The 16,220-nt window shown below is 34.0% G+C and overlaps 1 protein-coding gene across 1 annotated transcript; it reads left to right on the top strand.

Annotated features, from left to right (window-relative positions):
• The first annotated feature begins 10,056 nt into the window (after positions 1 to 10,056).
• LOC114270022 (kinesin-like protein KIN-14N) lies at positions 10,057 to 12,107 on the top strand. Its single transcript, XM_082877013.1, has 3 exons — positions 10,057 to 10,463; positions 10,567 to 10,711; positions 10,796 to 12,107. Exons 1-3 carry the CDS (start codon positions 10,272 to 10,274, stop codon positions 10,930 to 10,932), a joined length of 474 nt encoding a protein of 157 aa, XP_082733139.1. The 5' UTR covers positions 10,057 to 10,271; the 3' UTR covers positions 10,933 to 12,107.
• The last annotated feature ends 4,113 nt before the right edge of the window (positions 12,108 to 16,220 follow it).

The following is a 16,220-nucleotide window of genomic DNA, read 5'->3' as shown; positions in this document are numbered from 1 at the left end:
CAACAAATTCCACCCCAAATTCTTTCAAGTGGCCGAGAAAGTAACCACACTTACCCTGTGTAAGGAAAATTAGCAGTTGGGTGAAGACATTCTTGAATACGTGAAAAGGTTCCAAGACAAAGCCATGGACTGTCACGAGGCTGTGAAAGAGCTACTTGGTCCAAATTTGTGTTGAAGGGGCATTGAACGGGTACAAGATGTTTCTTATTAATCACAAGCTACCTACATTCTTGACACTAATTAAAGCATCTCGGAACATTAACATACTTCAGTCTCTGGAGATCGGGTTCGAGACTAATTATAAAACCAGCTTCAAGACATCCCAAGGACCTTCTGTCACTGCGGCTTTCGCATTTTCTACCCGAAAGTCGCAAGGGGAGGAATTCAGAGGTCAAAAGAAGAAAAACTACGAAGATGGCACTCATTTTCCATGTAGTGTTGAGGAGGTGAAGGCCTTAGTTAAAGAATGGGTGGTAAATAGGGAACTGAAGTTGCCTCGTATCGAAGAGCTTTTGCCGAAGAAAGACCGCGAGGGCCCTAATTATTTTGTTTTCCACTGATCACTAGGACATCCTACAGAAAAGTGTCGGACGCTTAAGAAGATCTTTAGAAAGAAAGTCAAAGCAGATGAGCCAGAGTTCAAAGAACAGGGGCCCCAGGATATCCTAGAAGACGTGGCTATGATGGGGTATGACGGCCACCACCCAAGCTGGTGAAAGCTTTCCGAATGACCTTGCAACTCTAGAGGCAATGGTCAACATTCCGTAGAAAAAGTCTGTCTATGACATCTAAAATTTGTATTTATGACATTGTCCGAGAAGTTCTATCTTTCTTATGTTATGAAAAATTTATTTCCTCCATATTGTGTATCTCCATCAGAACTTATTTTATTTATTTATTTATTTTTCTATATTATGTATCTTCATTGTGTTATGTTGCTTAAGACAGTTTTCAATTTTTGTTGCCCCTCAAAGAAGAAAAAGGAATAGTAGACTCAGTTACCAACCTAAAGGGACCTTTCTCGACGTAGTAGAAGTGTACTCCCGCTTGGACTTCCGAGAGACAACCTCTATTAGTTACCGAAGTAGAATGTACTCCTACTCACACTTCCGAGGGACAACCCTTACTTCCATTTGGACTTCTGAAGAGCAACCCTTACTTCCACCAGCGCAAGCTTTGAGGATCTTTCTTGTTGAAATAGAGTGTGTGCTCCCACTAGGACTTCCGAAGAGCAACCCTTACTTCCATCAGTGCAAGCTTCAAGGATCCTTCTTGTTAAAGTAGAGTGTGTGCTCCCACTTGAGCTTTCGAAGAACAGCCATTGCTTCCATTAGTATGAGCTTCAAGGATCTTTCTTGTCAAAGTAGAGTGTACTCTTATTCTGACTTCCAAGGGATAGCCTTTGCTTCTATTAGTTACCGAAGTAGAGGTGTGCTTCCACTCGGATTTTTGAGGGATAGATTTTGCTTCCGTTAGTTGCCGAAGAAGGGCGTGTATATCCATTCGGGCTTTCGAGAGACAACCTTGCTTCTGCTCAGACTTCCGAGAGACCGCCTCCATTAGTTGTTGAAATAGTGTGTGCTCCCACTCGGACCTCCGAAGAACAGCCATTGCTTTCATCAACGCAAACTTCGAGGGTCTTTCTTGCTGAAGTAGCGTGTGTGCTCCCACTCAGACTTCCGAAGAACAACCCCTGCCTCCATTAAGTGCAAATTTCTAGGGCCCTGAGGTGGTAGACTTCTTACAAGAAGCAAGTTTCAAGAGACCATTAGTTGTTGAAATAGTGTCTGGTCCCATTCAGACCTTCGAAGAGCAGCAATGGCTTTCATCAATGCAAGCTTCGAGGGTCTTTCTTGCTTAAGTAGAGTGTGTGCTCCCACTCGGACTTTTGAAGAAGAACCCTTGCATCCACTAGTGCAAGTTTCAAGGGCCCTGAGGTGGTAGACTTCTTACAAGAAGCGAGTTTCAAGAGATCTTTCTTGCTGAAGTAGGGTGTACGCTACTATTCGGACTTCTAAGGGACAACCCTTGCTTTCATTAGTACGGGTTCTGAGGGCCCCGGGCTCGTGAAGTTCTTGCAAGAATTCATTCGCTTGAAATAGTAAAATCGACAAACAAAACAAGCAACAATATAAGATCCTGTTCTATACTATGGAAATTCATTCTCTCAACCAAAGTGTTCGAAAAAGTATCAAAATTCATTCAACAAGTAGATGGAGCTCAAGTAAGGTATTTCATCATATCAACAAATTCTACGAAGGATTCTATGCGAAGAGTTCAAGCATGACATCCACTATCCTCGAAGCTAGCAACAACAATCATTCCTATCATATCTCTGCCCTTGACATCAACAGCTCAATGCAAGCATAAAATATTCTATTTATGTCAGATTCGTCAATATGAGTTCAAGATCTAGTAGCAGTAGTTCAGACACATAGTTCGTTTGGAAAGTGGGTTGGCTTTTTGGCTTTTTTGGCTATTTTAACCCGGGGCTAAAAAACCTAGTTTGGGAAGGGCTTTAGGATTTTTTGACTTTTTTGTGAGAGAATGAATGTAATGATTATGGATTGGATGTGATGTTTTGTCTTATTGGGCTAAAAAACCTATTTTGTTTTTTTGTGACTAAAATAGTAAAAAAAAAGCCCCAACTTTTGCTTTCCAAACAAAGCCGCAAGTGAGCAGCAAAATTTCATCATACTCAGATTTAACAAGTCTCAACATCAGTGGAGTTTCAGATTCCAAGTGAGGATTCAAAATATATTTTATCAAGCATCATCAACAGATATATTATGTTGAAAAATTGGTGATTTAGCTAACCCAGTAAAGCAAAGATTAGCAAAATTCAATATCATAGCATTTCTTTTCTCTTAGTGGCCAAGCAATTAACAAGGGTTTAGCAGTCTTATTTTTCTCTCTCAAAGAAAAACAACGAGCAACAATTAGAAACTCAAGACTCAAAAAAAATAAAAAATAAAAAAGCATTTGAAGATCCATAACAAGAATTTCATAAATATGTTTTCTAAAGTACCGAAATGGGTCTTCATAGAAGCTTACCCACAGATCCAAAAATATAAGAAGAAGGAAAAAGGGGTTTCGGCAAACACTTGTTAATCTGAAATAGCAACACAAATAAAGATGGGTTAATGGAATGCTAGAATCAGCATTGACACAAAGAGGATAGGCCGATGGCGAGCTAAATTTGGTGTTGATCACTACCAAATCCAAGAAAAAGAGAACTAGCGACCACGGTGGGTTAACCAATAACAAGCCTGTCCAACGTTGATATGTGTGAGCAGTGGCTTGAGTCTCGTTATTGACAGTGCCAGGAGTTGTGACGCGAATGAGCAATGGAGTAGCTGGCAGATCGACGCCGCGTTGAAAAGGCGGCGTGGTTGGCATTGGATGGTCAAAGTCGAAATCAACAACGACGATCTGCAAGATAGCTAGTGTCGGCACTGGTCAGTGGCAGCAATGGCGGCTCGCCACGGTGCACACTCACAGCCGAAGTAACAAAGAAAGAAGGAGAATCGAGTGACGATAATCTTCAGTGGTTACAGAAGCAAAAAAACAGAGCTCTGGTGCATTGATTTTAGAAACAGGACATGTTGAAGAAAGTAAAATCTGGGTCTCTCAATTTAGTGCTCGTTTGATAATTTAGCTTTTTGCCTTTTTTGACTTTTTTTTAGCCTGAGACTTTTTTAGTCGTTTGGTATTCTTGTTTGGCTTTTTTGACTTTTTGGCTTTGGAATGGTGTTTTTTTTTTTTTTTTTTGTCTTTTTACTTATTTTGTCTATTTGTGATTTTTTAACTTTTTTTATTCTTTTGTGATTTTTTAGTCCAAAATGTTTACCAAACAACCCTAGAGAGAGAGAGAGAGAGAGCGCTGTGGTGAGTGTGTTGGCAATAAAAAAAGGGGGAACACTTGCGGGTTTGGAGTTTTTCGGGATCTACGCACCAGAACCATAGGCGTAACGAAGTCTGAACCAAGGACTCGATCTAGAAAATGGTGAGTGGAGATAAATTCACTCTTCGGTTAAACTAGCTTATACTCGGGTCGAGATAGCATGATTTAGGGGTCCTTGAGACTCGGCAATATTTGCAGCGGGGCGTTCTCTTGAACTACCCTTGACCCTTCTGCGGTAGGGTGTCCTCTGGGACTACCCCTGACCCTTTAGGATGATTGAAGATCATTGGTTAGATGTGGCTAAGAAGAAGGATTTGTCGAGAGGTTGACTCTTTGGGGTTTTCCTCATCCTCGGAGAGTTTACTTTCTTGGACAAGGTAGTTAGAGAGAATATTCTCTATGTGTCTTGCACGTGGGCTCCATCCTACATCATGAAGTGCCTATAAATAGCACCCGTCCATAGCTTTATAGGAGATGGATTTTGAATAGACAACTCTTGGGAAAGAACTAATTTTCTTTCTTCATTATCAACCTTGAGAGTGAAAGTGGGAGATCCATGAGAGAGTCTTGTCATTATTTTCTCTCTAATTACTTTGCCTTCTTTTTTACCCAATCTTTTATCTCTATAATCTCTTTACTATTGTGTTCTTAGTTGTGGCTGTTGAAAAATCTAAGACTCTCATCATTTGTAGAGAATTCAAGTTTTCTTCAAAAAATTTCGAAGATTTTCGAATTTTTCAACAACATTCTTGAATTCTTTCATATAATATATATAAGACATATACTGCTAGTGGTAAAGACTTTTATTAGATCTGAAGTGTTGATTTTGAGTCTTATATTGGTGTCCAACTCTCACGATGAATGCTAACCACAGTAAGTATGAGAATCACTTTAAAACACACATTTATTATTTTAAATAATAATAAATAACACAAAAACATATATATATATATATATATATATATATATATATATATATATTTAAATAAGGTAGATTCCCTGGACTGTGATATTTGAACTTGTAGAGTTTACACTGATGATCTGAATCATTTATTTTATAAATTACAACATATGAAAATTTGATTAATCAACTGTAATCACCTTACAAGATGCTATATTCCAATGAAGAGTCCTAGTCTTAGCATGTTTGATTATTTGAGGTTCAAAATGGGTTTGGCTTACGGACTAGAGGATGCTGTTGGTTCTATAGGGGCCATCACGAGTCTCATTTTGATAATCTGAATCGTTTAATATGTAAAATTCGTCGAATATTATATGTTTATAAAAAATTACGTTAATTGGATATCGATAGATCCGTGATCAAATCAGTTTTATATATAAAAAAAAATGGACGATAAAAAAATAAACAGTTGATTGAAATCTGATCCGACCAAATAGCTATCGATATTCGATTAATATGATTTTTTATATGCCTATAGTATTAGACGAGTTGTGCACATTAAAAAATTCGAATTATCGAAATAAGACCCGTAATAGACTACCATAAGTTTAATAACACCCTCTGACCTGATCACGAACGAGAGGAAGCCAATCCCTTTCAAAATTGTCATAAGTCAGACTTTGAATAGTTTACACATTATCCAATTAGACACTTGTTTGATCCAGTTATATATTATGCTTTGAAACAAATTTATGTGACGTTTTAACTTAATGTTCATTAGTCAATATACTGAGACACACTACTTTTTATTTATGAGTTAATTATTTAAAAGTTTTATTTATAAATGTTATGATAGTTCAAGTATTATTTAAGATTTTTTAAATTAATAAGTCTTATATAGTAAAATTGATAATATTATCAATTTTTTTCTAATTTTTAAAACTAAGAATATTATCAATTTTGCATAGTAATGTTTCAGATAATTGTTTCACTAACTGATAAAAAAAAAAAAAACAGAGCATGAGATTAAACGTTTTTGCCCTTCTACTTATTGGTTTAATTCAACTATCTAATAAAATCGACAACATTAATAGTTTTCTTTTTTTTTTTTTTTAGTTTTAAAACTGAAAACATTATTAATTTTTTCATTTTTAAAGCTTTTTTTTTCTTTAGTTCTACACATCAATATTTCATCATTATGTTCCTTTATAGACACAAAATTTTTAATTTTGCACAGAAAAATAATTTAATTTTTTCAAAAAAAATTCAGTGTGTTTGGTTTGAGTTTTACGGATTAAATTTTTTGAAAACTGAGTTTTTTGATTTTCGTATTTTTTTGTTTTTGGTGAATATTTTTAAAATTTTAAACATTTTTTTTTACTTTTTTAGATGCACCTTACTTAGATGTATCTAAAAAGTAAAAAATTTATGAAAAAATATTTAAAAAAATTAATAAATACATAAAAATTAAAAAAAATCTACTGAGTTCTTGTATTTTTTTTTTATATTTTTGGTATTTAGTGAATTTTTAAAAGTTTTTTTTACAATTTTTTTACTTTTTAGATGTATTTATGTTAGGTGTGTCTAAAAAGTAAAAAAATTGATTAAAATATTAAAAAAATTCAGTAAAAACAAAAAAATACGGAAAATAAGAAAGTAGAATTTTATGAAAAGTGTTTTTTGAAAAATGAAAACAAACAAGCTGATTAGTTTCCTTTTTTTTTTTTACACAAATTTTTTTTTAAAATTTTTTCAATTTGAAAGTTGACGTTTTAAAGTCTTAAAAATCAAAACAAATATCAAAATATCATGTTCTTTTATAGATAATAATCAATGACAAACAATAATTCTTTGAAGTATAATTCGGACTATTAAAATTTTAATGGGACTTTAAGATTCAAAAAATCTTAATTAAAACTTAATAGAGTATAAATTCATCAATTAGGACTTGTGTATGAATACCCTTTTATTTAGTTTAGAAGAGACAACATACAATATCATATATTGAATGTTATAAAACACCAAAAATCACTCTATGTAAAAGTGGTTCTAGCGTAGGCAAAGGAATCTTTTTTTTTTTTTTTTTTCCCAATATAGCATCTCGCCAATGATTTTCAACCGTTTACTTTCTTTAATTTGGTTTGAATCCCATTTTTTGCAAGCAGGTACTGCTTATGAATAAATATAAGACTTGTAAACAAGTGTTCACACAAATAAATATTACAAGGGTAACGGAAAATATTATTCTTGTCAAATTTATGAAGGATAATTTATTATAATTTGGCCTTTTGCACCATTTTGGTTTTTATAATGTTAATTGACTCGATTTAAACTCTGAATTTATGATTTTATATTAATTTAATCTAATTAATTACAATTATTAATATTTTTTAATGAAAAATATGTACATGGATGATATGTGTCATACTTTTATAATTAAATATAATTTTAATGAATAGTTCATTTTAATAAATTTTGATGAACATTCCTTTTAGCCAGAAGAATCATCTTCTTTTTTAATATATATATACTACCGTATGTCCGTGCCTGAAGGCACGGTGTAAATAATATTAGGATTAGAATATAATTGTAATCCCAACACTATTTAAATTTATTTTTTAATTTGATAAAATCACAAATTTATTATAAAATTTTGGAGTTCTCAGAAAACTTCTCACGAAAACTCGCTTTTACTTATATAATATATACCTAAATAAATAGATGTGCCTAGCATACATACAATTTCCACGGGCATACATATACTACTGCTTTCGCTTATATAATTATATGAAATTGTATGTATGCCTGTAATATCCTAGTGTATTACGGGTATACATACATTGTATGGAAATATGTGTAAAATATATTGAACAAAAAGGAGAAAACAAAAAATGATAAAGAAATAAAAAGAAAAGAAGGAGGAATGGAGGATTATGGATCATGGAAGGAGAGGTGTGAGAAAAGGAAAAAGTAAGAGAGAGAGAGAAACAGGAAAGTAGAAAATGTATATGTAGAATATTTTTTAGAAAATATATCTCAGCCAATGTTTTATAATTTGAACAAATCTGAGCCATCCAAATATCTTAATAGGACAAAAATATGTTGAAGATTTAAAAATCATCCTGCTTTATTAAAAGATGTTGAATATTCATATGAGGTTTGAATTTACGAAGTCTATCAAGAATTCAATATATTTAAATATAATAATTAATTGTTCAAATTCATTTAATTTGTGGACTATAAAATTCATTAATTTAATTTCCACTACACACAGTAAAATCTGGTTCCAAATTCTGGGATCACAAACTTTTCCATATAATATGAATAAAAATAAGTAAACAAAAAGGAGAAAATGAATAAAAATAAACAAGAGAAAAATAAAAATGAGAGAAAATAAAAAAATAAAAAAGAGAGAGGAAGGTAAGATCATGGGATCATAGAATGATGTGTGAGAAAAGGAAAAAGTAAGAGAGAGAAACACTAAAATAGAAAATGTAAATGTAGGATATTTTTTGAAAAATATATCTCAGCCGTTGTTTTATAATTTGAATAGATCTCAGCCGTCCAAATGTCCTAATAGGACAAATGTGTGCAGGACAAATTCAAAAGAGTAATACTAGAGACCCCAAAAATTCTACCAAAAGTTTTACCAAATGTCTCACATGGGTGTGGGACCCACATACCACACCCATGTGAGACATTTGGTAAAACTTTTGGTAGAATTTTTGGGACCTCTAGCATTTTTGAATTCAAAAAGCATTCTACTTTATTATATATATATATATATATATTGCTTTTAAAATAGAGTTATTTTACTTCTTCTAATAGTTTGAATATTTCAATCATCATAATGTTATGATTTATGCAACTATTTAAAGTTTCAATACTTACTTCTATTAATCTATTTAATAATCTTATGATTTCATGAAATTGATCAATTTTATTGGCTCTATAAGATGTAAGAATTCTCATAAACCTCTTACATTAAGTATTAAACTTAAAATTTCATTATTACTATGTTTCTACATTCAGTTTTTATGCCCGGATGCCATGATAAGGGTCTCACAAGAAAAAAAAACACCATTAGGCATCCAAATATAAATAACAAAGACAAAATTAGGGTTAATTACATTTTTTATTTCTGTAATTTGATTCAAATTTTACTTATTTTATAGTTTCAATTTAAACTGTTTAGTATCTACACTTTAAGTGTAGTTTCAATTTGGCCCTTATGTCCAAATTAAATGTTAAAATTAATAATTTTTTAACTATACTTCAAGTGTGACCGCTAATTTGTTCAAACCACACACACATATATATGTGTGTGTGTATAGTATTTACTTCAATATTTTTTTCTCTCCTATGAGGCATATATCTCTTCCCTCTCTTTTTTTCCCTTTTTTTTTAAAAGTACCATGTAACATGTCCTTATATCTAATTATTTCTAAAATACAATATTTAAAAGACTTCTACTTAATCTGAACTACTCATAAATAAATTTAATATAATTATATGTAATAAAAAATACTTTGCGAATTAATTTTCTTCTACTTTTTTTCAAGTATTCAATTTTTATATTAGAATTAAATATGTTTTTTTATTTTTTTGTGTATCTTATTTATATTTTATTATTAATTTATATTGAGTTTCCTATTTAATATGAAACTGTTTATCAGGAAAAAATTATATTTGATTAAAAATTTATATAAATATATAATTGTATATAATATGTATAAACAATTTTAAAATCACTACAACAAAGTGCACCTTTGGCCATCAAAATTGGCGGCTAAAAATTTAGTCGCCAAAAGTTTTGGAATTGGCAACTCAAAATTTTTTTAGTCAGCAAAAGTACAATATTTAGTTACTAATTATTTTTTAGTTGGGTATATTGATTATTGGATACTAAAAGAAAATTAATCGCTAAAAATATCAGAATTGGTGACAAAAAAATTATTTTAATCGCCGTATATTGAATTTTGGCTACTAAAACTATTTAGTCGCCGAATGTAAAATAAAAAATTATTTTTATCTTTGGCAACCAAAAGTTTGGTAACCAAAAACATATTTTCAGCAACAAAAAAATATTTTAGTCCCAAAAAAACTAAAATATTTGGAGAGAGATATTTCAAATTTTGGAGGGATTTATAAAATTAATTGGCGACTAAAAATATTTAGTCGCTAATGGTGTAATATATATATATATATATATTTGGTTTCCAAACCACAAATCACAAACCAGCACCTCTGTCTCTCTCTCTTCAACGTTTCTCTCTCTCTTCCTCTCCCTCTCCCCCTCCCTCTCCGTTGCTCTTATTCCCTCCCTCTCTCACTGCCGCTCCACCAATCGTGCCTTTGCCGCTCCTCCTCGCGGTCGCTGTATATTGAATTTTTTTGTTGATTTGTTGTAGAGTAAATGTTTAGTAAGTTTCGGTAGATAAGTGGTGAAAAATTGGGTTTTTGAAAATGGTAGGGCCAACGAATGGAAGCGGAACTCGGCAGGCCTTCTCGGTTGTCAATGGCGGTCAAGATCTTGCTCCGGCTAACGGGCTGGCTAGTAATGTTGGTTCTGATTGTGGTAGTGTTGAGTTTACAAGAGAGGAAGTTGAGGGATTATTGAATGAGAAGATGAAAACAAAGAACGAATTCAATCTTAAGGTATGTGCGTTTTGAGCTTTTAACTTAATTTCACTGATAAAACAATTAGGGTTTGTTTTTTGTTTTTATGTTTTATTATGTGAAGTGTTTGATGAATTTTTAGGAGAAATTTGACCAAATGATGAAGTATATTAAAAGGCTTAGGCTTTGTATCAAATGGTTCCAAGAGTTTGAAGGGAGCTACCTATTGGAGCAAGAGAAGCTAAGGAATTTGCTAGAAATGGCAGAGAAGAAATGCTCTGATATGGGTATGATTGCTTTGTTCTGCTTTAATGGGGTCCATAGAAGATTTGAACTGGTCATTAATGTAGGTTAATTTGCTTTCTCTTTAGAGATGCTAATAAAGGCGAAGGAAGAGGAATTGAATTCAATTATTATAGAGCTGAGAAAAACTTATTCATCATTGCAAGAGAAATTTATGAAGGAAGAATCAGGTAGATTGGTAAGATTGTTGGAAGAATTACATTGATTTGTTTCTCATATATCTAAAATTATTTTTTGAACTTATTTCCTCTTTTATTTCGTACTTTGATGATATTTGCATTAGTTAAAACTGGTACTGGATATAATTTATGATGGAGTTTAGGTTTACTTATTTATGAATGCCTATTGTGGCAGCAACAAGAGGAATCATTTTGTTTGGTAAACTAATTATTTAGACTCTTAGAGGTTGTGGAACTGTAGTGCCTTCAATGTTCAAGATTTGTGAAAATGCAGATTGCCAAAAGTAACAAAATTTGATGAAAACTACTGAAGGATTTTGATTCTAAAACAATTAGGATCATGTTGTATACGGGTGAGAAAAGAAAATTTTGGAAACATTGCATGTAATTGTCAGACTAGAGTTTACTAGGCAGACATGAGGTTCAATTTGGAGGTTGTATAAATTTTTAACAAAACATAAACATTAAAATGATCATGATGGGATTATATGCAGAGTATAATATATCTAAATTATTAATTTTAATTTTAGAATTGTTATAATTTGCAGAGTATAATATATATAAATTATTAATTTTATAATTATTATAATTTGAAACATTAATTTTACTGAATAAGTGCTAATGGTTATTATTATTATTATTTTCTTTTTTTTTATAGATTGTTTTTGCGTGGGCTATTATGGATGTGTACGAAGAGCATTTGTTCTGTATATGGAAGACATTTATTTTGGAACAATCCTTTGTTTTGGAAATCCAGTGTTTTTTTTTATGTAATATTTAATTTAGATGGATTATACTTGATTTATATGGATTTATATGATATTTGGAATATGATGTTACAAGTTAAAGTTTTTGAAAAGTTGATAATGAAATAGGTATTATTGATAATGGATTTTGAAAAATCTAGAAATCCCCTAGATATTGATTTGTGATTATGTAACAATTTTAAGCAGTATATAACAATCCCAATCAAACAATCAAGACAAATCAACACAACAATTTTAACGTGGAAAAAACCACAATTGTACACCTCCAACTGTGATTAAAAAACCACGGGCAACAGCCACAAAACAATCCACTAAGAAGATTTAAAGGAATTACATAGGTATACTCTCAATTACCTAGCGAATCCACGCCTAATTGAACCAACCTCTATGTGCCTCTTCCAACCCGTCTTCACCTCGGAATTGTCTTTACGATGAGCCACCCCGAAATCCACCAAAGCTTCAGGCTCGAATTCTTCAGAATCCACCGAAGAACAACTCTCTCTTTTATAGAACTTGTAGAACAAACAAAACCTTTGATGTATACTCTTTAAAACATGAGTTGAATACTCAATCAAAACATCAAAGAAAACTCACAAAGTATCCCCAGATATAAACCCTAGAACCCAAAAAGAAGATCAGAAGTAGTAATCCTAAAATCTGACCCAACATGCGAATTTATAGAATCTGTCCCGTGATCTCCGCTCGAGCGCCCAACAGCCCGCTCGAGCGTCTTCAGCAAAATATGCGCGTGATATAACAGAGGTCCGCTCGAGCACTAGAGAACTCGCTCGAGCGCGAAATCACATAGCTCAGTACTTTTACAGGCAACCAAAACTTCTAGAACCAGGGATTCTCCGCTCGAGCGGGGGAATGTCCGCTCGAGCGGATAGGCAACTTGGAATGCATTTTTGCATTTTGCTTCGGGGGCGCTGCCTCTCGACCCCGCCGTGGCGCTGCCCCGGACCCACCAAGGGGCGCTGCCCCCTCGACTCCCCCGAGCTGACCGGGCAGCTCGATCCCCGTCATAATCAGCGAAGTGGCAATCTTGAAAGCATTAGCATCACAAACTTCTCTGAAAGGCTTAATTCGGGTTGGATTCACATCTAACAACTCATAGCCTCACTGAAATAAAAAAATGAATAAAATTACAACTCAAAGGAGTTTTGTCAAACGGGATTGCCAAGAAATAAAACCTAACAGATTTAGATTATAATTGATAGATGTATTATTTTATATACGTACAGGTTATAGGTTGCTTTGATGATGAAATGCATATAATTTAGAAATTAATGAAAAATATTCAATTTTTCATTTTAAAAAAATTAATAAATAGAGCTTGAGCTTTTGGTGACTAAATATTTAGCAGCTAAAAAATAAAAAAGGAACTTATTGGCGACTAAACAGTTAGTAGCTAAAAAATGAAAGTTTTTGGCGACTAAAAAATTGGAAGCCAAAAAGGAGTGTCACGTTTTTAGCGATTAAAAATTGGCAGCTGAAAAACTAAAAATGGAAAATATTTTCTTTTTGGTGTTTATTATAACCTAAAAAAGCTAAAAAGTTAAAAAGTCACTACTCTATTTAAGTAAAATGGAAAATATTTTCTTTTTGGTGTTATAACCTAAAAAAGCTAAAAAGTCAAAAAGTCAAAAAGTCACTATCCTATTTAAGTTACATCATGTTATTAAGTCACATCATTTCAAACCCAACCCATACCCAACTCATATTTCATAAAAAGTCAAAAAATACACTTATTTAGATCATTCCAAACCACTCCTAAAGAAACAAAAGTATCATCTACTTGATTGCCCTCTCTGTCACGACCCCAAACCGCCCCTAGTAGTTTGGTGCCCTGATGGCCAGTAATCCGAGATTACCGAAGACCAACTTTCAAAATTCACACACAATCAGAGTATAGGTATAGGGGGCTCACAAGTGCGGAAGCAATAATCTAAAATACAAGTGGTCCATAAGAGCAGTGCATAAGTCAAATGGAATGGCATATATCTTTACATAGCTTTGAAACTTGAATACAAATACAATGAAATACAAAAAAATACATACTACATCTTGGTAAAAGGCTTCTCAAGCCGACATGTTCAAAACACATAAGCTTCAAAATTGCCGACATAAACAAAATACATGGAATACAAGTCAAGATACATAATATTCAGGATTGCCGACATAAACATGCATCCAAAACACCTTGCGAAACACACATCTCAGCGTAGCCGACTTCTTGCTTGTTACCTACATATATACATAGGGAGGGTGAGCTTGGATACTCAATGAATGGTACAAGTAATAAAGGGGTTAAATGAATGATTCCCGAGGTCTTTTCAAAACAATACATAGTATATCTTTGTCAAAACCATACATAACATAGCTTAGCTTGACTTGAAATAAAACATCAATCGAACCTTGGTCTTTCAAAACTTACTTACTTGATTAACATACGTCAACTTAAAACATGGGGTGATGACATCTCGGACAAAACAAACAAAGGTGCCATAAAAGCTTATAGTCCCCTAGCACGTACGGACTTTCACATGTGTGCTACAAATGTTTATAGTCCCCTAGAACAAACAAAGGTGCCACAAAAGCTTATAGTCCCCTAGCACGTACGGACTTTCACATGTGTGCTACGAATGTTTATAGTCCCCTAGCACGTACGGACTTCACATGTGTGCTACGAATGCTTATAGTCCCCTAGCACGTACGGACTTCACATGTGTGCTACGAATGCTTATAGTCCCCTAGCACGTACGGACTTTCAAGAATGTCATCCAAAACAAAGCTTATACTTGATACATAAAATAGGGACATCATTCATGCTTAACAAATACTTTTATCAAAACAAGGCAAAGCTTTATCAAAACCTTAAGAACATAACTTTATTAAAAATACCACTCACATTAGTTCTTGGGACGTCGGGATCAAGGCAAAGGTCCAAGTCCTACAAACACATGGCAAAGCATACTGAATGCACTTCTCAAAACAGGTCTCACATGCATGCAATGATCTCAGAAAAACATGTTGGAAGTCAAAACACTGTTTTACATGTCAGGAAGACATGCTGGGTACCAACCAAGTCTTTGCCGAGGTCCCACACCTCTTGGCCGAGGTGTGGCTACCTAGGCTTCGGCAAGTGGCTGCATGCCAAGGTGCGCACAAGACAAACTAAAGGTGTAAGTGACCATACAAGGTAGGCCAAGGTGAGATACGATGCTTGGCCTAAGTGTGAGGTCTAGGTAAGAGTGATCTCGACGACTACACCTCAGGAAGTGAGGTCTGGAGATCTGGGTTTCCACCCGTGAAGAACAAGAAGAACATGAACATGAAGATCATGAAGAACATGAATGCCAAAATCATAACTTCTTTACTACAAAAATCTGGGATTTCATGCTATGAGTTCGAAAACATGGACCTGGGTACCCATACTTGAAAATCATGTGGAAACAAACACAAAAACATGAATCTAGGCAAGAGCTTTCGGATCAAAACATGACTTTTCTTGAAGAACACATGAATGCCATTTTCTCTTTCTAAAACCGAACTTCAAAGCAATGAATGGCTTACAAATCATATTCAATCATGCAATGCAATAACGTGAACATAAAGAACAACATGAGCAGATCAAGAATGTAACCTTAGAACACGGATCTAACGGTCCGATCTCTATAGATCAAGCTTGGAAGTCTACCTCCTCTCAAGAACTCCTCTCCCTCTTCTAGAGCTTCTCTCTCTACTCTTCAAAACAAGTATAGGAACAAATGATGGGTTTCTCTCTCTGCCGGCTAACTTAACTCTCAGCTCGGACACGTGGCAACGGCTGGTTGGTTCTCTTCAAAAAGGTGATAGGTTGACAAGACAGGACTATGACAAAGTGTATCTAACAAGCTACTCGGTATGGCACTACGGCAAGTGATGACATCGGCTAAGGACAAAGCTTCGCCAACTAAGGTGACAATGACCTCGGCTAGGAAGGACGACACTTGACTGAGCTGTGCCACACCTTGGCCTAGATGTGCCACACCTCGGTTTAGGTCATACCACTCCAAGACAAGATCACTCAGGTGCAAAGGTAACATCTCGGCCTAGATGATACACATCTCGGCCTTGGTGATTCACACCTCGGCCTAGATAATGACATCTCGGCCAATATGCCAGGCCGAAGGTGGAGGTCAAACAAAGGGGTTCCAAGACACTTCTAGACTGAAGATGACCTCGGCTTGGAATGATCTAGGCGTAACATCACCTAGGCTTGGCATGACTTCGGCTAAACATAACTTAGGCTTGGGGTACCAAGGAAGGAACAAAGCAAGCACACAACACTTAGACAAATCACATAGACATCAAAACAAGGCATGGATCTTACTTAGGCAAAACAAGTCATAAACATACAAATGCAAGCTCAACGAGTCATAATCATACAAATGCTCATGAACGTGACTAAGACATAAATATGGGTTGTTACAGCATCTTAACATGGCAAAACATACAAATGTATGCAAACATGACTAGGACATAAAATGTGGGTTGTTACACTC

This window comes from Camellia sinensis, chromosome 7 (genome assembly GCF_055761805.1).
Source record: "Camellia sinensis isolate YWXY chromosome 7, ASM5576180v1, whole genome shotgun sequence".
NCBI lineage: Eukaryota > Viridiplantae > Streptophyta > Magnoliopsida > Ericales > Theaceae > Camellia > Camellia sinensis.
Note: the sequence above shows the minus strand (reverse complement) of the source record. Positions and strands in the feature narration are given on the sequence as shown.